The sequence below is a fragment of the Convolutriloba macropyga genome, chromosome 14 (assembly GCF_964194025.1).
Source record: "Convolutriloba macropyga chromosome 14, txConMacr16.3, whole genome shotgun sequence".
Taxonomy (NCBI): domain Eukaryota; kingdom Metazoa; phylum Xenacoelomorpha; order Acoela; family Convolutidae; genus Convolutriloba; species Convolutriloba macropyga.
The window spans coordinates 35652601-35677973 of NC_134481.1; the positions used below are offsets into that span (position 1 = coordinate 35652601).

The window sequence follows — 25373 nt, forward strand, 5'->3', positions numbered from 1 at the left end:
TGACGTCATAATCACTTCAAATGTGCTTTCTCTTTTTTCATGCAATTTCAACTGAATCGCATGCGTGACGTCATTTGGAATATTTTTGTAGCGATTTTTTTTGTTCATTTGCGTGACTAAGTTTTTGGTCACGCGTGACTTACCCGCTCTCAAAAATGACCTCCTGACTCTCAAACTGACTTTTCTTTGGACATTCAAAAAGAGATAAGGTCAGGTCAGTGCTTGCCACTCTAAATGAAGGTTTTTGGAGAGCAGCTAATAGAAGCAGCAACAGCTTATACAGATCCGTAATCAAAAAATAACATCTCACAATTTAACAAAAAGAAATTTCTCTTTGGTATGTTTCTTTTACTATCTTTTTGAGACTGCAGATCTACGAAGCTATTGCGGCTATTTTCTGGCAATCCACCAGCTTTGTTTAATTTAAATTCCTCTCGAACGAGGTTTAGTACATATTTTTTAATGAAAATCTTGTGCTTGACTGTTTTCTTTCAGAAAATTCTTTTGATTTCACTTTTCGGGTGACTTTTCAAGCTCGGCTTTTTGATTTTTGAGTGATTTTATTTGCGTGCATTGCGAAATTGATTCCTAGTAGCCGTGTAGCGTAGTAGTAAATGTGCTGCACACTGATCTGTCGGGCTTGAACACCTCACTCGGCAGGATTTTTTCAATGATATATTGAGCCAAAATCACATTAAATTTCTTCAAAAAGTTCACTTAATTTGTTTTGGAGAAATCATGTGATATGTTTTTTTTCGAGCATACATATTGACAGCTTCTTCAATGACTGATTGTGGCCCAATTTCATTAAAAATCATTTGTCGACCTTTTTCAAGTCATTGATTGGATAAATTCGGAACAAGTTTAAAATTTTGTTTTTTGCTCTGAGTTGATATCCATAAATGGTCTTTTATCTTCGACCATTTTCGCTTGAAATTATTAAAAATGTAATTGCTGATTTTTTATGGTGGGTTCCTCCAGAAAACTGTGCTAAGCATATGAAGATTGACATTGTGCTCGCATAAATATCTAGTATCTATTAAAAGCTCTAAACTTTTATCTTTTATCCAGTCTTAGACTGCGGAAATTTCCAAAATTGGGTGTTTGTACAATGCATTTATAACCCTGTTTTCTTTTTATTAGCCGCACAGCGATAGCTGGTGCTATTATTGGCCTTCTATATATTAGGACGATATGACGTCATAATCACTTCAAATGTGCTTTCTCTTTTTTCATGCAATTTCAACTGAATCGCATGCGTGACGTCATTTGGAATATTTTTGTAGCGATTTTTTTTTGTTCATTTGCGTGACTAAGTTTTTGGTCACGCGTGACTTACCCGCTCTCAAAAATGACCTCCTGACTCTGAAACTGACTTTTCTTTGGACATTCAAAAAGAGATAAGGTCAGGTCAGTGCTTGCCAGTCTAGATGGTTTTTGGAGAGCAGCTAATAGAAGCAGCAACAGCTTATACAGATCCGTAATCAAAAAATAACATCTCACAATTTAACAAAAAGAAATTTCTCTTTGGTATGTTTCTTTTACTATCTTTTTGAGACTGCAGATCTACGAAGCTATTGCGGCTATTTTCTGGCAATCCACCAGCTTTGTTTAATTTAAATTGCTCTCGAACGAGGTTTAATACATATTTTTTAATGAAAATCTTGTGCTTGACTGTTTTCTTCCAGAAAATTCTTTTGATTTCACTTTTCGGGTGACTTTTCACGCTCAGCTGTTTGATTTTTGAGTGATTTTATTTGCGTGCATTGCGAAATTGATTCCTAGTAGTCGTGTTGCGTAGTAGTAAATGTGCAGCACACTGAGCTGGCGGTCTTGAACACCTCACTCGGCAGATTTTTTTCAATGAATTATTGAGCCAAAATCACATTAAATTTCTTCAAAAAGTTCACTTAATTTGTTTTGGAGAAACCAATTGATAAGTATCTTTTCGAGCATACATATTGGCAGCTTCTTCAATGACTGATTGTGACCCAATTTCAATAAAGAACCACTGTCGACCTTTTTCAAGTCATTGATTGGATGAATTTATATCGGGACAAGTTTGAAATTTTGTTTTTTGCTCTAAGTTGATATCGATAAGTGGGCTTTTATCTTCGACCATTTTCGCTTGAAATTATTAAAAATGTAATTGCTGATTTTTTATGCTGGGTTCTTCCAGAAAACTGTGCTAAGCATATGAAGGTTGACATTGTGCTGGCATAAATATCTAGTATCTATTAAAAGCTGTAAACTTTTATCTGTTTTATCAAATCTTAGACAGCGGAAATATCCAAAATTGAGTGTTTGTACAATCGCATTTATAACCTTGTTTTCTTTTTATTAGCCGCACAGTGATAGCTGGGGCTATTATTGGCCTTCTATGGAATAGGACGATATCACGCCATAATCACTTCAAATCTGCTTTTTCTTTCTTTCATGCAATTTCGACTGAATCGCATGCGTGGTCATTTTGACTCTTATTGGAGCAAGCAAGTTTTTTTGTTCATTTGCGTGATTAAGTCTTTGGTCACGCGTGACTTACCCGCTCTCAAAAATGACCTCCTGACTCTGAAACTGGCTTTTCTTTGGACATTCAAAAAGAGATAAGGTCAGGTCAGTGCTTGCCACTCTAAATGAAGGTTATTGAAGAGCAGCTAATTGAAGCAGCAATAACTTATACAGATCCGTAATCAAAAAATAACATCTCACAATTTAACAAAAGGAAATTTCTCTGTGGTCGACTGTTCCCTTCTAGAAAATTCTTTCTATTTCACCGCTTGTATAATGGATGTATGTACAATGCATATATAATCCTCTTTTCTCGCTCATAATAATTGCTCGTAAACGAAGTTTGAAGCAAATTAAAAGTTTGCTTGACCGTTCTCGAATATTCTTTCCATTTCTTTACTGGAGTGACTTGACTTCTTGAGCGATTTGAGTTGCGCGCTTTCAGGATTTAATTCTGTTGCTAAATTGAAAACCGATCGAGGTTGATGACCGTACATAGCGCGTGTAACGGAGATGTTTATGTACTTGACACTGATCCGCGAACCCCTTTTAGGCAGATTTTTTTCACCATAAAAGTTGACACTTCGAAGTTATTATGTCTTTGTTCCATAAAAAGGTTGCACCATGAAAAATTTAGAAATATAAATTTTGACCCCTTCTAAATTCTTTGCCTCACGATTCGACCGAGAGCAATTCGTGTGACGTTAGTCGGTTTGTTTTTGAAATTGGAAATTTTCTGTCCAAGAAAAGGTCTAACATACCAATTTAGATTCAGCTCAGGACATTGAATCACGTGGTTTAGCGAAGGTTCTGAGGAAGAGGATTTCATGTGAAGGGCAATTTGGTTAAGATTTTTGGTTAAGACCCCCCCCCCCCCCCGTCCCTTACATGTGAGTGCGGATGCCACCCTCCCAGCGCTTGCGCTTGCTAAAAGCAATGCAAAAACCTGGCCTGTCGTTCGAAAGCAGTTCTTCCAGTGGTAGTCGGTTATGTTTATTCCACTTTGTTTTAGTTTTGCAATGAATCCATATATCAGTGCGTTCCAGTACCTAGCTCAGCTGAGACAATGTCTCTCCTTCGAAACAGGAGACACATGTGCCACTTTGTTCTCATTCAGAGACAGACACATTATGAACCCCAAGCTGAGGATGGACACACCAGAGGCTAAAGTGACCCAATTCAAGCCTCCTCTCGCTTCCCCTTATGATGAAATGATCATTTCGCACCTGAAGGCCATCTACTTCATTCACAGGGAGAACTTTGCCGAGTGCTGGGCCAAGTTAGTCTACATCAGTCTGGTCCACTCTTTTTCTATTTCCACTTCTCAACACATTTGTTTTACATTTTGCAGCCTGTTTGAACAACCCCTGGCGTGTTTTTTTTATTTTTATAAATAATAGTCTCATGTTTTTTATACATGTATCATCGGATCTATCGTCCCCGCCTTCATCGCTCCCAGACTAGTGGGCATATAATTTTACAAAATCAATTATTGTTGTTATAGGCGATTATACGACTCTGGTTTAGAGGGCAACTATTTGAGCCTGCTGTGTATGATCGTCCCGGTCACCATATTTCAATTGAAAACAAAACTCGAAATGATTGTGAAAGAACAACTGATTAACTTTGAGTAATGTTTAGACATTATTCAGGAGTAAACATTGGTTGTGGACGTTGGTTGTTTGTGTTTCAGTCACTTGGCGTGTCTTCAGGCCTTCAGCAAAGACTTCCAGAACAACCAGAAGGAGGACAACTGGTCCCTGCCTCTCATGGTTGAGCTCATCATCGATGCCAGACATCTTTCACTTCGGTACTAAAAGTTAACATTTTTGTAGGAGTTGATGTTTGCTGGTGCGTTTCCATCACTTGAGACACATTCGTGCTTGTGAAACACACTTGCTGCAGAACCAGATTCGACTGTGCGCATTTTTTTTATTTTCAGTGTCAGATTTTAAAACTGGTCAAAGGCGTGTTTCAAGCAAGCAAGGTTTTTTTGTGTCTGAAGAAACCCTTTCCAAATTCTTATATCTCGATCCTCTAAGCAGTTCTTGGCGAATGTCATATTTTCTCAATGACTTCATCAGTCATATAAGCGATTAATCAGGTCCTCTTGTGGTCGCTTATTTAAATGTGTGCTTTGCAAATGTCATTTGTCATTTCGTTAACTGAGCAACCAAGTTGAATTTGTTATTTATAACCAGGCTGTACTGAGAAAAGACATTTCACATTGCGTAACTTTTTGTAACACTAGCTGTGCGAAAGCGGCGATTATCAAACCTATTTGGTCTAATTATTGTTAAATACTACTCAATGTAAAAACTTATCAAGTAAGTTGTGTTGTTTTTACGTGTTAAATTATGCAAAGTAATGACTTGAGTGTGTTAAGAGCTGCCCGCCAGATGCACAAGAGTAATGAGGCAAAGACGGATGAGATCTTGATGCAATGTGCAGATGCAATCATGGCCTGCTTCCGCATCTGTGCCTCAGACACGCGCACTGACATCGAGAGAAGCAAGCGATGGGGAATGCTGCACGTAGTCAACCAACTCTTCAAGATATACTTCAAAATGAACAATGTCAAGTTGTGCAAGCCACTTATAAGGGCCATTGAAGGTACTCAAGTCAATTCTCCATTGCTTATTAATTGCTCTCAAAAGAAGTTTGTACGCAATAGGATTAGCCATATTAATCCTGTAGGTCTTTCTCATGCAATTTTGTTCCAACAACTTTTTGTCTGATCGTTTGATTTTCAATCTGACTATCTGATTTTTCGTACTCTTAGTGCCTTACGTCTCGCTTGCCTCTAAATATGCAATTCACCGAGACATAAGTTCATGGTGTGCAGGGCGGTTCTTAAAGTTTAACCACCTTCCACTTACCTCCTTCCCCCACTTACCCTCCCTCCAAGCTCTGTAAAAGGCTTCCATATTTTGACGGCTATTGTCATAAAACATCGCGACCAAAATACAACTTGTAACTGAATTTTTCAATATTTTTAAATGTTTGAATTTTTAAAATCAGTTTAGAAACATTCGCCTGAGCACAACTGAATAAGTTATTTTAATAGCCGCGTAGCGATAGCGGCTCTTATTGGGGACATCATGGTTTGCAATTTATCGTCTGCAATGATTCCTGCTATCATTGGCTTTTTGAATTTCAGTGATTTTACTGTTTTGCAGTTAAAAATTGTGTGCGTGACGTCATTTGCTCTGCTTTTAAGTCAATTGCGGGACTTTCCTCACTCAAAAATTGACTTCTGAACTCACTTAATGAACTTGAAGTTTTAATTACTAGTTAAAGATAAATAGTGTGCATCTAAGTAGTGCCAAACGTATACGCCAAACCTAGTTCTTGAGTATCAGAGTCTTGAGTTTGTGATTTCGAATATGAATTTTGAAATAGCTCTGTTAGGGTTTTTTTCCTTATAGAGCCTTATGTGTCTCATAAAAATGACAGTCTGAATTTAACCTAAAAAGTCAAGTGATCGATTAAAGGATTGGTGGTCAATCTGTCTATCTTATTTCTTTAGTTCTTTCAATTCCATGGAAGGCCACCAGCGTCTATTTTTCCGGCAATTTGCCGGCTATGTTCTGTTTTCTAAATGACACGGCGTGCCAGTTTAATTTGGCAATCTAGCTACAATGTTTTTAAATTTCAGAGAAGTTGAATTGTATTATGCGTAGTTTCTTTTTGACTTTTCTTTTGACGATTTTCGGGGTTAGAAATCAAGTTTGAGGCGTGATTTTGGATAGGTCGAGGCATGGCGTCATTGAGGGAGGGAAAAGGCTTGTAGGTTACTTGTGAGAAAATCATGTCATACTTATTAAAAATCTGTGGTCGTATGGGATTGTTCTCTTGACCGATTTTTCGTCTGACGCTTTTAACTTTTCCGCCTCAAAAACGGGATAAGCAGGTAAAGCCCTGATTGATTTAGTGGCTGAGCAGCTCTCTTAGAGCGTTACTAGCACTAACAGTCGCCTTCCAAACCCCCACCGCACCACCAAAGCTTGACCCCAGACTCGGACTCCGCGCACCCACCCCTAATGCTAGCATCCCTAAGCCCTAGGTGGCTTCTACTGAAGCCGGTCGTTTGGGAGCTATTCGCCCGACCGCAATCGGTTATTTTTATTATTTCATTGTACATTTCAGGATGCAATATTAAGGAAGAGTACACAAAGGCTCAATTGGTTGCATACAAATACTTTGTGGGTCGTCTGGAAATGTTCGAAAACGATTACAGAGCTGCCGAACAGTCTCTATTGTACGCCTTCCACAACTGCTACCCTGGGTCTAGACGCAATTTGAGACTTATTCTCATCTACCTGATTCCTGTCAAAATGCTCCTAGCCAAGCTACCTTCCCATGGACTAATCCATAAATTCGCCCTGTTCCAGTTCCAAGATATCGCCAAATCCCTGCGGAACGGAGACGTTCGGCTGTACAACAGAGCCATGGCTAGATGCGAGAACTTCTTCATCAAGACTGGAATTTTGCTGATTTTGGAGCGACTTAAGAATATTGTGTATCGGAATTTGTTCAGACGCATTGCGCGTATTGTCAATTCTCATCAGATTGATATTAAAGCTTTTATGGAAATATTGCATTACATGGGCGAAACGCATTTGGATATAAATGAGGTTGAGTTTATAATAGCTAATTTGATATACCTTGGTTATGTGAAGGGATATATTTCACACCAACATATGAAAGTTGTGATCAGTAAACAGAATCCTTTCCCACCTATCTCAAGTGTCATTTAAACTTGTTCTTCAACTGCAACAGGTAAACTGACAATAAAATCTTCTTTTTGATGTGATGTTGTAGTTGTATTCTGTTCGGTTTATATATTGTATTTGATGTGTTGCATAATTTATTGTCAAAAATGATTAGTTTTCAATGGCTCTAAAAGTTTGTATTAGTTATTATTTGTTTTCGTACGGCTTCCTTGTCGTCTCAGCGACTAAATTCGAGACTTTTCTCTTGAGAAACGGAATAAACTGGTAAAGCCCGATCGCATCAACTGGCCGAGCAGTTTTCTTAAGGCTTTACTTGTCTGGATGTGATTACCCGGAACTCTTGAATAGACATCAATTCATGGCGTGAAGGACGGGTCTTAATCATAACAGTATTACCCCCCCCCCCCCCGCTGAGTCACCCTCCCTCCTCCTACTTTCCCGTCTCCCTCCCTTCCTCTTCACCCTAATCAGCGAGTAGCTACTTCCGGAGTTCTGTAAATTGTTCTTCTTGGCTGATGTAGTGGGAAGAACAACAGATATTTGGACTTGCATTGATGGTATTACTGTCACATTACGTGCGATGAGACTACATTCTGATCAGATCAGAAACATCTCACGTTAATCCATGACATATGTAAATGCTTTTTCAGAGGTAACCAAGTTTCCTTGTGGTATTTCAGATGTACTATATAGATGATTTTGGCTCAATATATTAGAAGTGAGTGGAACAGTGTGAATTAAAACTGACGATCAAACGAGATTCTAGTGTCGAGGGAGAAGAGATGATTCGGGTCAAGTTGTACGTTCTCAATGAGAATCGACAGTGGGACGATAAGGGGAAGGGATACGTTAGCGTGGCTCCCAAGTCATCCCTGGATCCGGTCACGTCCAGCACTACAACCACCACCAGCCAGAGTACAACTGACGATGTACCAGAAGCGAAAATAGATCCCAAACCGACATCTACCACCGAAATTGATGACGAAAATGCTCCAGGAACATCGACAGATTCATTATCGGCATTCACTGTGGAAGGAATTGAGCGAGACAAATGTCCAGGTACAGTAGCATTTTTCCGTTCCAAAATTTTCATGAAAAGAAATGTTGGAACATCTTTTTGAGCGAGCAACAAATATTTTGCAGCTCTTTTGAGTTTTTCAATTCGATTTTAAAGCAAAGTGGAATTCATTCTCTTAGATCAGGTTGACTTATGTCAAATTGAAGATAGCGGCATGGTAGTTTGCGGAAAATTTGCACTTGCAATACTGCATTAATTTATCAACAGGTTTAGCAGTTTTGAGATTATTTAGCAAATAATTGAAAATCTTGCTATCTATATGTTACCGTTTCATTTATTGTATCTAGAATTTTTGGATGTAATTGGAGCTAGTGGTGATAATGGTTACGTGCAAGAGAGCGTACGCTATATAAAGAGCCGAGTATAAAGAAAGCCGAAAACAAAATTAATTTAAAAAGAGCCGAAAACAAAAACTTGCCTCTAATTACCATAAAATGTTAGTTGATTACCAAGAAAAGCATTTAATTGTGCTTATTGGTCTCAAGTTCGGTTGTGATAGTTTCATATCAAGTCGGTGACGTACAACAATGCGGACGTATGAAAGTGCCTATTATAAGAGTGCCGAAAAATTATTCGTTTTTTCTACCGATAAATTTTTGAACCGATGAGATCACTTCAACTGCACTGAGGGCAAAAATGCTGAACCAATAACAATGAAGAGGTGAGATTTTGGATTTTATTTAGTAGGACAAGATAATTGGAGCGAGAAAAATTTAAAGCAAACAATAATAATTGCGGACCATGGTCATGCCTCAGAGGCCCGTGGGACTTGATATGAATCTATCACTACCGAACTACTGATCAGCGTGCACTATTTGCGTTGAAAATAATTCCGTTAGCATTTAATTAATAATTAATTTGTATTGGCAGTTTCGGCACTTTTAAAATCAGTTCCAGTTTCGGCCCTCTTAAACGTCGGCATATGTGCACGTTATCCTTCAAGTCCCATAAGCCACTGAGGCGTGGCCCTGACCCGCGATAGTTTCAAGATAATTATTTATTAATTCTTTCAGTTTATTTTACTAGAAAATAATAAAGTTTAAGTTCTCAAATACTCAGTTATGATTGGTTGAGAATTTGGTGGTCTCATTTCAGAAGGCAACTTATTTGGCTGCAAAATTTATCTGACAAATAATTTTATTAAATTTTTTGGCTCTTTCGGCTTTCTTACAAGTCACCGGTGATAATATGCCTTGTTCCGCAAAAAGTTAAAGTAAATGAAGGCAAATTTTGTCAATAACACTTACCCATCGTTGCCTCATGCCCTCCTCCGCTCTAACAGTCTGGTTAGACTGCCTAAGCTTAAGTTAGCTACAACAACCAAAACCAGTTGTTTCAGAGCAATTCGTTTGGCGTTATTCGATTGTTCATGTGAATGATTGCTTTTTGAAAGTGATGACAGGTCCCAATCGAACCAGCGACGAAAATTGCCAATACTTGGTAGTTTGGTATTTAATTTTGGATTTCAACCTTCAGTCTTGGACAACAAAAAATTGAAAATTCTTTTTGCGTCTCATGGGCCATCATGCGACTTCAGGGCGTCTCATGGGCCATCATGCGTGGTATCTTAATGCACAATCTTAAGTTCAAAAAACGATTTACAAATTGTGGCTGATTTGATCTTCACTTATTCGTTTTGGTAGTCTATTGCAATAAATCAGTAACTTACATGTGTGGTTCCTTTTTCGCAGTTGCACGCTCAATTCTGAATCAACTTGACCATCCTAAAAAAAACTCATTTTTAATTACTCTCAAACGAAGTTTGAAACTTATAAATAGCAGCGAAGCGATATCTTAGGTTCTCTTGGTTTTTTAAAATCCCAATTATTTGGATTGAATTGGTGTGCTGTCTTTTTTTCAATTCTGTTCACTTCTTTTTCGGCTTTTTCACGTCAATGAGAAGTCAAATTAGAGTCGCATTTTTAGTCAAAATAGAGTGGCTTTTTTAGTCACGCTGAAGTAGTAAAAGAAGCTAAAATTTGAGTAGGTCTGAGGCGTGATGTTTTTTCAAAGTCGATTTAAAGTGAAGTGAGAAATTGGTGTTTGAACAAATTTTCAGTTTCTCAGAGGCAATTGTCACGTGCGTCAGTTTGACTTCTGTTTTATGTGTTTTTTCTCTTGAGTGCTATTAAAGTGATACATGTGCTCTAATTGTGCCTATTTGCAATTACTTGAATTCATCAATGGGCGGCTATAGTTTTTTGACTAGACACTTAGTAGTCATAAAATATTAGTGAATATACTATCACCTCGTATCATTAATGAGAGGTCTTTTTGGTTGCTAATGAGACTTATCTAATCAATGGTGTCAGTTCATAGTTAGCGGTTTTCATGACTTCCATACTATTGACCTACCATCTGATTTTCTAGTCTCACCATCTGACTTTTCATCCTCAAAAACAGGAAAAGGTTTTAAATTAGTGAGCAATTCTCTGAGAGGTTTACTTGTCTCTAAGTGGATTAATCACCAAGCTGCTAAGAAAACATTAAAACATGATCTTAGGGGTGATTAGACCCACGCCTCCCCACAATCGGCCCCGGACGCCCCCATGCGACCCGTCCACTCCACGCAACGCACCTCTTTTTCGACTCCCTTTTTACCACCTCCTATTTAAGCTTAATTTTGCCTACCTACTAATTTTACTTCGAGTTAGCTACTGAAAAAGCCGTTCTGTGGCCAGTAGTTTGAGAGAAATTCGCCCAACGTTATTCCGTTATTCCTAACCTTTTGGCAACATTTAAGTTTCATTTTTAGCTTCCACTTTATCGCAAATTTTGAAAGTATGTTCGAATGTTCTCTTCCGCGGTTCAGCTGATCTTCTTTTAGGGAAAAGTGTCAGTAAAAATTGAAAGAATATAGCCGGTGTTTTAAGAATGATAATTGTTTTGTGAAGGTTTCTATTTTTGATCAATAAATGTTTTATATTGAGGAACGGAGGTGACCTGTGAGGAGGATTTCCTGGTTTGCCGCCCTTTAGTACCAATAGGATTAAACGTGTCATGTCAAATTTCCACCTGAACTTTGTTTAATCTGAATAAATTTTAACCTAATGTTTATGCCAAATTTTAAAATTGGTTGCTTTTTAATAGCCGCCCTCATCTTCTCAGCCGGCTATTATTGCGCTCGTATTTTTTTTACTTCGCCAAACTTTTTTTCGCTTTACCGTTTTGCCGCTTTTTCGACATTTTGCGTGAAATCTTTTTGACTTCTCTAGGCTAGTTTCTCTCTTCTCTCATTCTGCTAAAAGTGAATTTGAACATCAGTTGTTCAGCAAATTAATTCAAAATGAACAGAGTCTGAATAAAAAAAATGAAGTCAGAAATAGAAACGGGATAAACCCATAAAGCCCAATTTTAGATGCCCGCTATTTGAACGTCGTTCCTATAAGTCTTAGTTACCATCTCGTATGCTTATTGGTATTGATAGTAGCCCCTGTAGCCTCTCTCTAGGAAACAGAAGTATGTTCAACTACGAAATGCCATCAAAATAAATCGGACTTAAAAAATGTTTTTGTACAAAAATCTTTTTTTTTCAATATCTTCTATTCTTTCAATCCCAATCATGCTTATTGGAATCAACGGCAGCTTTTTTCCGGCAATCTGCCGGGTATGTTTACAATTGAAAGAATTTGAGCTGAGCGTGTGCTCTTTTTTAAAGATCTGGTCACTTTTAAATGTTTTTCGAATAGAAATTAATTTAAAGGGATTATGACGATAGAAGGTTGTTTTTTTAGTTGACGTGCAGCAATGTGATGACAAATAAGAAAGTGCTCGTGGTCTCTTTTTTTAGTTTAGTTTTTTTATTGCCGCCTCAGCTTCTCAGCCGGTTATTATTGCGCTCCTATTTTTATTACCATTCAATGAATTTGAGTTGTTTTGGGGCAATGTCTTTTAAGATTTGTTCACACATTTTCATTATTTGTGAAGTCAAATTGGAGTAGTGATTTTGGTCACGCCGAAACAGGAACTTGAGCGAAAAACCGAGTGATTTTGCGGAGTGAAATTGTTTCAACGGTGTCTGAACAAAATTTGAGAAAACGGTGTCTGAACAAAATTTTGCTTTCTCGCTGGTTATTTGTTCACGTGCGGCGATTTCACTTTGATTTTAACTGTTTTTTTTTGATCGGATTGTTTTCTAAATGGTTTTCCCAATCCATTCATAGTTCATTTTAGGCCTGGTGTTTTTTGGGTTTGAACCAAATTTCCATTTTTCGCTAGTGGTTTTTTGTTCATATGCGGCTTTTTGACATTGATTTTAACTGGGGGCTATTATTGGCCTTCTCTTGGTTTTTTTTTTATTTCGTCGTCGCGAATTTTGTTACGACCATATGACGTCACAACCACTTCAAATCTGCTTTTTGTTCATTCGTTCATGCAATTTCAACTGAAGTGCGTGTGTGACGTCTTTTTTCGCTCTTAGTGGAGCAAAATTTTTGTTCATCCGCGTGATTAAATTTTGGTCACACTTGACTTACCACACTCTCAAAATGACTTCCTCACTTTGAAATTGACGTTGATTTACTTTCTTTCAAAGATATAAGGTCAAATTGGTGTTGGTCACTCTAAATGAAGGTTATTTGAGAGCAGTTAATAGAGGCAGCAAAAACTTATACAGATTTTTTAAATCAAAATTTAACATATCAGCCTTCAATGAAAAGATGATTTTTTCGGTCTGTCTTCTTTACTGTTTTTTCAGACTACAGATCTACGAAGCTATTGCGGCTATGTTCTGGCAATCTTCCAGCTATGTTTATTTAGTAGGACACGATAATTGGGGCGAGAAAAATTTAAAGCAAACAATATTAATTGCAGAACATGGTCATGCCTCAGAGGCCCCCACGGGACTTGAGGTAAATCTGTCACAACCGAACTACTGATCAGCGTGCACTATTTGCTTTGAAAATAAATTCGGCTAGCATTTAATTAATAATTAATTGGTATTGGAGTTTCGGCACTTTTAAAGTCAGTTCCAGTTTCGGCCCTCTTAAACGTCGGCATATGTGCACGTTATCCTTCAAGTCCCATAAGCCACTGAGGCGTGGCCCTGACCCGCGATAGTTTGAAGAGAATTATTTATTAATTCTTTCAGTTTATTTTACTAGAAAATAATAAAGTTTAAGTTCTCAAGTACTCAGTTATGATTGGTTGAGAATTTGGTACTCTTATTTCAGAAAGCAACTTAATTGGCTACAAAATTTATCTGACAAATAATTTCATTAATTTTCTCCTTTCAATCGGCTCTTTTCGGCTCTCTTACAAGTCACCGGTGATAATATGCCTTGTGTTTCGTAAAAAAATAAAGTAAATGAAGATTTTTAATCAAAATATATTATATCAACCTTCAATGAAAAGACAAATTTTTTTGGTCTGTCTTTTTTTTTACTGTTTTTTGAGACTGCAGTTCTACGAATCTATTGCGTCTTTTTTCTGGCAATCTGCCAGCTATGTTTTAATTTTATTCATCTGATTTTTTTTAGAAATCTATTCCCTCATTCTGCTAAAAGTTTTTTTTGTAGACAGCAGTTGCTCAGCAAAGCTATTCAAAATGAGCAGAGTCAGTATCAAAAAACGAAATCATAAATAGAAACGGTATAAACACATAAAGCCCAATTTTAGATGCCGGTTACTCGAACTTTCTTAGTTGCCATCTCTAATGCTTATCGGTATTCATACTAGCCCTTGTGTCGTGTCACTACGAAACGGTAGTATGTTCAGCTCCAAAATGACATCAAAATAGTTGGCACTTTAAAATTGTTTGTACAAAAATCATTTTTTATTAGTTTTTTCTCTTCTTTCACTCCCAATCTTGATAATGGGAATCAACGGCGGCTATTTTCCGGCAATCTGACGGATATGCTTGTACTTATTCTTGGATTATGATTCAGGACTGTGCTGTTTTTGACGTTCGTTCTGCATCATTCTTTATATTCTTGTGTTAATTTGTGCTCTCGACTCAAGAATTCAAACAGCAGTTTTTCTGACCTTTTCACTCATTGCCCGAATGTTTGCGCACATCATTGCTTTCTCTCTTTGTTAGAAGTTTTCAGGTCAATACCTTACATGAATTGCCTTTCTAAACATATACATCTGCACTCTTTAAATGTAGAATTCAGATGTGTGATATAATTGAGGATTGAAGTTGTAGATAGGGGATACCCCAAATGAGAACCTTTTAGGACATTGTAAAACGAATGACTTTGATTTCTGAAATTTGAATTTGGGATCAATCTCATATGGCTTCCAAGCCATCCTGTCTTTGCAAGTATAAAAATAATCGTTCGTCTTATAATTAAGCAGACTAAATAGAAATAAACTAGCTGTTGTTAAATTATCGATGATCAGCTGGTATCGTCATGCAGATTATATTGAGAATAACGGTCCAACTTTACTTCTTCTTGTTTTCATCAAGTGGCCATCAAATTAGCAGTTTTGAGTTCAATCGATGAAAATGCGATTCCTTGCAATATTGACCTTTTTGAATTATTTTCAGAACCATTTTAGCGCACTGGTTGTCAATTGAGTTTGTTTTGTAGTCTTTGGAAAATATGGTCGTTAATCTGAATCTGTCTTTGACGGCAGTTAAGTAACTGAATTGCATGATTACTAAGGGCGAGTATTTTTTTAAAGGAGAATCAGGGTCAGTGACATCCTCATCCTCGTCCTCGAAGACGGCAGATGTCGCGGAAAGTGGTTCCCAGCCACCGACAGCAGTGAGTGGAATTGTTGCCTCCTCAGCTGTCTCAGCAGCTACTGAAACAACTGGCAGCACCAGCAGCAGTAGTAGTAGTAGCACTAGTGGTGGTAGTAACAGCAATAGTAAAGAGATGATGATCATAATGAAGAGTGAGGCTGACCCCAGTGTCATTCTGCTCCAGTCGCGCATACAACCAGACACCATGTATCAGAAACAGCAGGACACGCTCATTGTGTGGAACTCCGAGACAGAGGGAGATCTCGCTCTCAGCTTTGAAGAAATTAAAGGTAATTATCACCACGTGTTCATCAACTTATCGTCATGTTTTTAAAGAGTTTTTGATTTCAAAAGATGGAGATTTTGTTTATCTTCATTCAAAACGACAGACACTTCGTGAGTATCATTGACTGTAAAATCAATGCAATCATAAAATCAGCTGTATAAATTCATTAGCTTCGTCATGAGATTCATTTCACATACAAAAGACCTTCAAGTTTACTATTTGATGGCTGAAATGGTGATACTGTTCGAATCTGTGATGATTGACTTGTAATACCCTTTTATTTAAAAAACAAGTTTTTCTTGACCTTTTTGGCTAATTCAAAAGTGTTCCACAAAAAAAGCCAACGAAATATAATTATTTAGAAAACGACTCTAGAGTCAATTGGATAAGTGTGAATTAATGTTTCGTTCACAGGGTGCACTACCATTTATGACCAAATATGGGCATACCAAAATGAAGTATCAGAGACAGGCAGTGATGACTCGCCTCTCGCGGCCTCTGACGTCACAGAGACAAACGATGTGAACGTTTCTACCGTGTCAGCCCTCAATGAGAGCGAAACCAAGTGCAAAAGCATCACAGCTGCTTTATCGGGAGACTTGGACGAGCTGTTGGAAGCTGGTAAAATTGAGATGCTGCGGTGGGACTTCGAATACCAACTTATGAATGCCAAGTACAAAGAAAACGTATGCCGCGTGATTGAAAATGAAAAGCTGATACCCAAAATGATTAATTTATTCAGACGTTGCGAGGAAGAATTTTTTATGACTGGTCTTGAAAATCTCTACTCAATATTTAAAAACTTGGTCTCGATGGGTAAGACTGCCTTGTACGACATCCTGTTCTCAGAAGCATGTTTGGATGATGTGATTGGAATTCTGGAGTACCCTCCAGGTAAAGAGAGACAACGTCACCGGGAGTTCATCAACAATGCCACTTTGAAGGAAGCGCTCCCCATCAAGAAAGAAAAATTGCTTCACAAAATTAAGCAGACGTACAAAGTGCAGTACATTCATGACGTCATTCTGCCCACTCCTCCAATTATGGAGGAAATGAACTTGTATACTTTGCAGTCGTTTATCTACTTGAACAAAGCAGAAATTGTCACCATGATTCAAGAAGACGTCCCATTTTTGAAATCAATCATTTCTCAGATCTCAAAAGAGGATTCATCATACGAAGAAAAGAAGAACTCATTCGGTTTTTTCAAAGAACTTTGCGCGTACTCGCAGTGTCTGGACGCTCTGAAACGAGAGGCATTCTTTGTGTTCATAATTGAGACAGGAATCCTGAAAGCGATAGCACACATTCTCTGTATTGAGATAGATGAGTTAGCAAGTAAGGAGGAAACGGAGGATACAGTACAGTTGCAGTGGTCGGCAGTCGAAGTATTTGCCTACTTCATCGAAGTATGTCCCAACGTCGTTCGTGAGTTCATACTGACTGACCATCGTGAAAACATGGCTTCCGATGAGACGCTCTTGATAAATCTGTTGTTGTACCAAATGCTAAATGATAGAGACAATGAGTTGGGTGGTGCTCTCCAGGTACTCAATCTGTTCAGAATCATTCTGGATTTCTCGGTGGACAGTGAGGATACTTTGGTTGGAGCCAGACATGTCCTTGATCCCTTCAACCGACGTTAGTAAAATGCCTGGAATTTATCTAACCTTGAGGGCTTGATGATGATGATGTAGATTTAAGCACTTCTTCTAATCTCCGTGGTGCTTCACAAATTAACAGGCTTGACAGAAAATTATTGTGCTCTAAACGGTTCGTATCGTTCTTCATATTGCCGGTAAGATGGAAAAGAATTCCAAAGACGGCAACCACTTTAAGAGAAGGCACGTTTTCGAAGCTTCTATTTTGCGGTAGGAACTTTAAATAAGTATCGACGTTATGGATTAACAGATGATTCAAGTTTATCTAATAGAAGTAAATAAATGATTAGTCCAATTATACTTGCTGTGGAACTGCTGTTTCTATCTCAATAGAAGTAGAAAATTTATGGATATCAAAACTCTGCTGACCTGTCATATAAGTAAGGTTTCGCAAATTTAAGGATGGTACCACCAATGCCATAATTGCCTCGCAAGTTGTTAAGAACGATTTCAGGTTTCAGAGTATCGAATGCTTTTTTCATATCAAGGGATGCAAGTAATAACGCTTTTGAACTTCGTCACATTTATGCAGATCAAATCTGTGCACCATAATAAGGCCTATTCTACTGAATGTTTGGACCTGTAAGCTGATTGTTTTATCGGCCATACCTTCGTACTATACAAGTAGTCCGAAAATTGGTTATTCACTGTGTTTTCTTATGTATTTTTCAGGCATTGGATCAATAAAAGAAGATGAAATCGACAGGACATAAATATTTGGTACCTGTTTTGATTGTCAATTACTTGAACTCATTTCAATTGCAATCGATCGAGATTATTGAATCGAGTTTATTCGACGGAATAGTTTTGTCAATTTTCTCAATCTTATTTTCAAGGAATGTGTTAAAGCAATTGGCTAGGTCTTCTTTTGATCCGTGAAATGAGAAGTGCTCTAGAGTATGCTTTAATAAGGAATCAAGAGTAAAAAACTTTTGTTTGACACTTTTATTGACGATAAGTTGTTAATGAAATACTGTTTCGCTTCCTTTTTAGTAACAGAGAGGCAAATGAGACTCATAAGCTACTTCGTTAAAATTAGTTCGGTTTATCTTCAGCCGTCTCTCATGACCTCGTTTTTTTTGCGTTTTATTTGTTCATATTTTGCATCGAAATATCAATGTCTGCCAATTCTAAAGCGAAATGTTGTTTTAGGAACATTTCGATCGCGCGACTTTACATCTGAACATTCATAGCTGTCAAAACCATCGTTTACTATCTTCTGATATTCTGAAAATTTTATGTCCCAGCTTCCGGTCAAGGAAATGAAAGCGGTGTAAATATCTCTAACAAACTTTCATTGTCGGCGATTGAATAAATTTTTGGGATGCTTTTCGTCGTAAGTGAGCCAATTGGTATATGGAAGTTTACTCGAAAATGATCTGACTTAAGGAAGCGGTCAATTTAAATTTTTGACGCATTTTCGTAGTAACAGAAAATTAGATCGAGAACGTTGCCACTGCAATGAGGAAGCTTAGACACAATTATATAGATTCAGCTCATTCAAACAGCTAGAAGAAGAATTGCAAGCCGAACTTGACTTAGGAATATTGAAATCTCCAATGAAGATAGCGTAACTATATTTAAGAGCGTACTAGGCTAAATAGTGATGAAAAGAATAATAAAATCTGTAACTTGTGATTTGGGTGATCGATAATTTGTACAAACACAACTTGCTTTTCGTGGGCATTTATTTCTGGGATGAGGTATTCTATGTCCTCGAAAACATTCGAATCTAACGCTTTATAACAAACCGAGGTCTGTAAGAAAACAGACTGCTCCTCTCTTCGTTTGGCGATTTACTCTAGTAAAAAAGTATACAGCACAATTCGTAGTTTTAACATGAAACTCAGTCTCATCCGATAACCAGGTTTCAGTAATAGAAAGACCGGCTGATTCATTGAGAGAAAATTAACAATATCCGGCATGTTATTACACAAAGATCAAGCGGTGAAACTTGATGGAAGAGATCTTGGTGGTAGTCATTGATCGCTTGATCCATTGAAAGTTTGCAGCCAAGAACGACCCTCCTCATCCATGAAATATCAACGCAGGATGAGATGTTCTGGCCAAGTATCGCTCGATTCCGGTACATCCATCTTTGATTCAGACGCTACCAAATGAAAAGATTTAACATTTTGCCTCATACTTGGAAGTTCACGAGAAGCAATTGGGTTCCGCTATTTCGGCTGGCAATAGTCAAGAAGAGACTCTGTCGTCGTTATGTTAGAAGAATCTAGGCTTACTAAATAGTGACTTCGTGGGGTTCAACGTGGTTTCACGTCTATGTCAGTAAGGGCACAAATCCTTTAATAGCCTTGACAGGGAAACTTTCCTTCTTTTCTGAGCGCGGCTTTGTTTAAGGTCGAACGGCTTCATCCCCGTCTCTGTCAGATCCATCTTGAAATATAACTCAATCTCGCAAATATGGCACACTCTCACCACACTCAATTCTCTTGCTGATCTCAAATCCTGCGCTTTTTCCTTTCATTAATAGCCGCACAGCGATAGCTGGGGCTATTATTGGCCTTCTCTTGGTTTTTTTTTTACGACTCGAAGAGGAGTATTGGTTTTCTTATGGTTTTTTTTTTACCGGAAGTACTATTCGTTCAGACGATGTTTTGACCTAAAAGCGAAAGCGAGTAAAATTGCAGTGTGAACTAATTTTTTCTGAGCGAGAGAAGTTTTTTGATCATGCGCTGCGTTTAGTGAATGACTTTTTGACATTGAAAAGTAGTTTTTGACTGAATGGCACATATAGATAACCGTTTTTAGCCGTTTTTTCGTCTAAGTGGCCTAGTTTTTTTTGCTTGTAATTTGGTTTTTTGTAGAAATAATTTTTAATCGATGCTATGTTGAAATGTAAACCCCGGAAATTGATAGCACAGTATTTTGCATAGCCTGAAATTGCGTTTCAAATGCGAAATTGACACATATTTCTTGATTTTTTAGTTAATTTTTGGCTTTTTTTTCTGTTAATTTCTTCATTTTTGGATCTTTTATCTTTTAGCTGTTTTTTGTCAAAAATCAGTTAATATGGCAACTTCCCTTTGATAATTCATATACTAAATGCCTCTTTCTACCTCGATGTAATTTTGTTTCATAAAATTGTACATTTGCTAATCCGATTTTCGTAGTTTTTTTTGCCAATTTTTTTCTGTTTTTTGTTTGTATTTTGCTTTTAATTACTAGAAACAGTATTTTGGGCAACATGAGGGACTTTAATTTCGTTTCAATATAAATTCAATCATTTTTTGGTGTTAAGTTTTTGAAGAAACAGATAATTTTTTTTCATAAATGCAGTCTTAAATATTTTTTGACCACTTTTTTGCAAAATGTTTCATTGTTTCGTATGTCTGAATTCTGCTTTTTCTTGTTTTATTCTGTTCAGCAAGTTGGATTTTTGTCTCGAATGACTCCTTCTTGAACGCTGTTATAAAGACATGCTTTTGTACTCCCTCATCGTGTGTAAGTATTTTTCTTGATTTTTTGAAATTTGATTTTTAACTTTCAAAAATCAAGAATTGGTCTTTTTGTTACGGTGTTCCTAACATTAAGTCCATATTCTTCACATTCTCGTTTGTATCATTCTAGTGTTGTCCTGGCACCTACTTTTGTATTCGTTATATTGATTTTTTCAGTTGTTAAAAAATTGATTGAATTCAGCTTTTTCTTAGATCTTGGTTTCTTCGGTTTGCAATTGATTTAATTCAAAATAAGGGAGTACTGAGAGTTTGCTAGAAAGTCTTTTCCAACATTTCGACTTATACTATTCATTGCATTTTTCTTCCGGGCTTGGTATTGTTTTTAGACGATTGTTTGCCTTTGAATATTATTCTGTTGCTTTTGTTCTTCAATGATTAATTTAATTTTTGAATTAGTATGAAATCATGTTGTCTAGCATATATACAACAAGGAAGAAGTATGTGTTGTTTTTTGTCTTAATTGCCGTGATTAGAAATCTAATTAAAGTAGTTCTCTGATTCTTAAGTTTGAGCACTCTTTTTTGAATAATTTTGACTTTCCTGTCTTTTTTGAAAAGTTTTTATTTGCCGTTTGCTTTTGCGATCTTTTTGAGATTAGAATCATTAATTATCTGAGGGCAATTGATGGCCCTGTCAGCTTTGTCGGGCTATCAGTTTTTTGACCATCCTTAAAATTTCAGACTTTTTAACGTTACCAAACGTTTTCAATAATAAAGTTTTGCTGCATTTTCCTTCTCTTGGTGAGTGGTTTAAATTTCACCGATTTTTAGATCACACCCGCGGAGGTAATGAGTTAATGGTTTAATACAAAAGGTAATGGCTTCAGCTTTTTGTGAAGTTTTGGTGCTTCGAGTCGCTTCCGGAATTCTTCCGGCTATGTTTTTTTATTTCGTCATGATTTTTGTTACGACCATATGATGTCACAGCTACTTTTTGTTCATTCGTTCATGCATTTTAACTGAATTGCATGTGTGACGTCATTTTTCACTCTTTGTGGAGCGAGTTTTTTTGTTCATGCGCGTGATTAAATTTTTGGTCACACTTGACTTACCTCATTCTCAAAAATGACTTCCTCACTTTGAAATTGACTTTTATTTACTTTAATTCAAAGAGATAAGGTCAAATGGGTGTGTGTCACTCTAAATGAGGGTTATTTGAGATCAGCTAATAGAGGCAACAATAACTTACAGATTTTTAATCAAAATATAACAGATCTGCCTTCAATGAAAAGACCAATTTTTTTGGTCTGTCTTTTTTAGTGTTTTTTTAGACTGCCGATCTACGAATCTATTGCGGCTATTTTCTGGCAATCTGCCAGCTATGTTTTAAATTGGACGCAGCACTATCAAGTCGCGGTCGTTCTTTTGCTGCGAGTGAATTCAATGTGTGTGCCCCTGGAAAACGCATCTAAATGCGATGGTTTTTGAAACGCTTCCTTTTGCTTCATATGCGCTAGCGATCTTTTCACTTCACAAATGTGACTACTTAGTACGTCTATTTTTGTCAAAACTTTCGACAGCAATGAAGGAATAGATGCATTTGGACACGAAGGGATATTTCACGAAATTTTATGGTAACAACAAAATGGTCGATTTTCAAGCATAGTACATGTATGGCACTGGTGCCACAAATCTCACAAGAAATGAAATGGTTTTCGCATGGGGCTTCAAATGAACCCCTATTAGGTATATTCATGTTGGGGTGGTAATCAGACGAGAATAAAAACTATCGAAGCGACAAAGTTTTAGAATTAACCAACAAAGGTTACACCGAAGTATAATCAAGAGGTCGCCAGAGACTTTTCCGCCTCAACAACAGAGATAAACAAAAGATAAATTAATGGAAAAGATAAATCAACAAAATTGAACAGAAATTGTGAGAGAAAAGCTTAGGTCTCAGAAACAACCAACAATGGTTACATCTATGTATACATCAACCAAGACTTCGACGCTTCAACAGCAAAGATATTACAGAGCAAAACAAATAGTTAAACCGAGAGTTCTTAAAATGCAACCAACAAAAATGTACCTCTGTATAATCCAGAGGTCACCGGAGAAATAGTCTAAATTCGTCGCGATCTCTTCAACAAGTTTTAGATAGTTCGTATTATTACTTAACAATCTCCTCTGCTTGTTTCTCAGGTGCTTCGATGTGGCTGATCGTATTTTATTTCTACAAGGGTAGACGACAATTTCTTAGACAACAAAGACAACGTTTTGAGTGCCTTGCGAGATGGCTGATAGAGTTCTTAATATTTGTTGACTATGCTGAGCTGTACTTGCTTAATGTCCGGGGAAGTATGCTGCAGTAAATTTGTTATTTGCCTGGAGCTCAGCTGCTGAAAATGTTTCTCGCCCGTTCCGCAGCTGTTTCACAAGTTGATTTGGGGACGAGTTGATCAACCGCTGCAGCAAGTTGATTAGCTGCGGTGGTTTGGCACAGAATTATTCAAAACATCATGCTAGATCAAAATTTTCTTTATAATTCGCAGATGGGTATTCTCCAGGTGTTGTAAAGTATTCTTTTAAACTTTACGTATGGAATGACACTCAGGCCCGATAATGCAGCATACTGACTCTCTAGAAGGCTTCCGGTACTGCCAGATGTGGACTTGATCGCTTCCTAGAGTGAACTTGCTCCAATTTATTTTATTAATAGCCGCCCTCATCTTCTCAGCCGGCTATTATAGCGCTCCTATTTTTTTTACAATTCAAAGAATTTGAATTGTATTGGTGCGCTGTGTTTTTTTTTTTAAGATGTGTTTACACATTTTTCGATGAATTTGATCTTTCAAAACGGGATAAACAGGTAAAGCCCAGCGGGTATTAAGCTTCATTAGAGGCCCAAAGTGGGCTTTAGTAGTCCTTCAAGTGCTTGTAGTGGTGTAGCTGCTGGGATGGCCTTAATTTAAGGTTAAAAGGTCATTTTTAGGAGTTTCTGGGCTCAAAATGGTGCAATTTTTCATGTTTTTTGTGATTTCTTGTTTTGATGTCTTAGGTTGAAGTTTTAAAAGTTAATAAAATGCCTTTTGCGAGAAAATTACTTGTTATGACCATTTTATGAGCTATATATTTTGGTACTACAAACACAAACACGCAAAATGATACTATTTTTTGCCATTTTTTTCAGGTTTTTTTGAAAATTTTTGTCACTTTTTGAGTCTTTTTAGCCCTAGGTGTCAAGAAACCTCCTCTAGGGTTTGATGACAGATTACTGCATAGTTTTTAGTGGTAATGGAATGGTTTTCAACTTTTTGCCATCATGAATTTTTGCATTTTTTGACAAAACTTGCAATTTTTTTCTTTTTTTTTTTACATTTATTGTCAATATTCAAGTTGCTCGAGTTCCAGGGGCCAGAAAACTTCATCAGGGGTTGGATAATAAGTTGCTGAAATTTTTAGTTGCCATGCAATAGGTTTCAACTTTTGAATATCACAAATTTCAGCTATTTTTTTTTTTTGACAAAATTCGCATTTTCAGGTTTTTGAAAATTTTTGTCATTTTTTTTCAGTTTTTCCAACTTCAGGGACCAGGCAATCTCCTTTGAGGTTTCTTAGTTGGGCACTGCATAGTTTCTGGTAACAATAGAATGGTTTTTAACTTTTTAATGTCTCGAATTTTAGCATTTTTTAGGAACTTTAGGAAGCCTTAAATTTGTTGATAAAATCCGCAATTTTTTTGAGGTTTCCTAAAGTTTTTGTCAGTTTATGATATTCGTCCATTCTCAAGTGCGTGCAAATATATTCCACGTTCTGATAGAAATTTACTGCTTGGTTTTTTAGTTTCAATAGATTTGTTTTCAACAGTTTAACCTTTCGACTTTTAGAAGTTTTTTGATAAAATTTGCAGTTTTTTTTCAAAAAAATTTGTATTTTATTTAATTTCTTCTTGCCTCAGTAGACAGTTAACCTCATCCAGGGTTTGATAGTATGTTATTAAATAGTTGCTAGGGGGGCAACTATTTAATAACATAGGCAATAATTTCGATAGGCAATAATTTCCAAAAATTATTGCCTATCGATCTATGAGCCAATGAGTTTTTTAAAGCTTGGAATTGGGTTACTGGATAGCCTCTAGAGACACAGATGTGATTCTGAAGATGTTTATATCACGATTTTCAGCAACCTTTTCTTTTTGATTTGCAATTGACTTCTTTTTCCAAATTTTTTGTTCATTTTCGAGTTAATCGATCTTTAAGGACCAATGAGTTTTTTTCAGATCTTCAGATATAATACTGGACCGATTTCGGAAACAAAAGTTGGTTTTGTAAATATTTTAGAAATAGGTAATTTTAAATGGAAAAATTTTTGCTTTAGGTTTTAAAGCTTCAAGAGTTTTAGCAATGAGTATATTTTTGTTTAGTTTTTGATTCTTTTAGTTTCTCATTTTTTTTAGATTATTTTGTTTGTGTTCTGGCTGGCATTGTTCGATTAATCTGCTAGTCAGGTAGAGTACGTCTGAGTTTTTCATTCAATTCTTTGAATTGTATTTCAGGACTTGTCCTGCTATGTTTTTTTACTTCGTCGAATAAAAAAATGTTTCGCTTTACCTCATTTGCCGCTTTTTCAACATTTTGCGTGATATCTTTTTGACTTCTCTAGGCTAGTTTCTCTCTTCTCTCATTCTGCCAAAAGTGATTTTGAACATCAGTTGCTCAGCAAAGCAATTCAAAATGAACAGAGTCAGTATAAAAAATTGAAGTCAGAAGTAGAAACGGGATAAACCCATAAAGCCCAATTTTAGATGCCCGCTATTTGAACGCCGTTCCTATAAGTCTTAGTTACCATCTGTAATGCTTATTGGTATTGATAGTAGCCCCTGTAGCCTCTCTCTAAGAAACAGAAGTACGTTATGTTCAACTACGAAATGCCATCAAAATAAATCGGACTTAAAAAAATGTTTTTGTACAAAAATCTTTTTTTTTCAATATC

At 36.9% G+C, this 25373-nt stretch overlaps 3 protein-coding genes across 4 annotated transcripts in view; all 3 read left to right on the top strand.

Moving 5' to 3' along the window:
- LOC142353246 (uncharacterized) overlaps positions 1 to 25373 on the top strand; it is a 534761-nt gene that overhangs the window by 492749 nt on the left and 16639 nt on the right. The gene's annotated exons all lie outside the window — the stretch shown is intronic.
- The window catches only part of LOC142353211 (serine/threonine-protein phosphatase 4 regulatory subunit 3-like), an 84364-nt gene that overhangs the window by 52971 nt on the left and 6020 nt on the right, over positions 1 to 25373 (top strand). Inside the window, exons 1-3 of one of the 2 annotated variants that reach the window (XM_075405440.1) lie at positions 7929 to 8303; positions 14950 to 15303; positions 15714 to 16940. The exons of the other annotated variant lie outside the window; for it this stretch is intronic. Coding sequence (XP_075261555.1) covers positions 8027 to 8303; positions 14950 to 15303; positions 15714 to 16940 — 1858 coding nt within the window. The 5' untranslated portion in view covers positions 7929 to 8026. Of the gene's footprint in view, positions 1 to 7928; positions 8304 to 14949; positions 15304 to 15713; positions 16941 to 25373 lie in introns of those variants that run through there. 2 annotated transcript variants of the gene reach the window in all.
- Positions 3524 to 7394, top strand: LOC142352800 (PCI domain-containing protein 2-like). Its single transcript, XM_075404916.1, has 4 exons — positions 3524 to 3787; positions 4202 to 4318; positions 4895 to 5121; positions 6658 to 7394. The coding sequence occupies exons 1-4, from the start codon at positions 3528 to 3530 to the stop codon at positions 7266 to 7268; spliced, it is 1215 nt and encodes a 404-aa protein (XP_075261031.1). The 5' UTR covers positions 3524 to 3527; the 3' UTR covers positions 7269 to 7394.

Bases quoted from the DNA above. Each gene is read 5' to 3' on its own strand.
- LOC142352800 (XM_075404916.1), top strand. From the start codon at position 3,528: ATGAATCCATATATCAGTGCGTTCCAGTACCTAGCTCAGCTGAGACAA. The intron at 4,319-4,894 runs GTACTAAAAGTT...GAGTGTGTTAAG, and splicing joins GCCAGACATCTTTCACTTCG to AGCTGCCCGCCAGATGCACA. The intron at 5,122-6,657 runs GTACTCAAGTCA...TGTACATTTCAG, and splicing joins ACTTATAAGGGCCATTGAAG to GATGCAATATTAAGGAAGAG.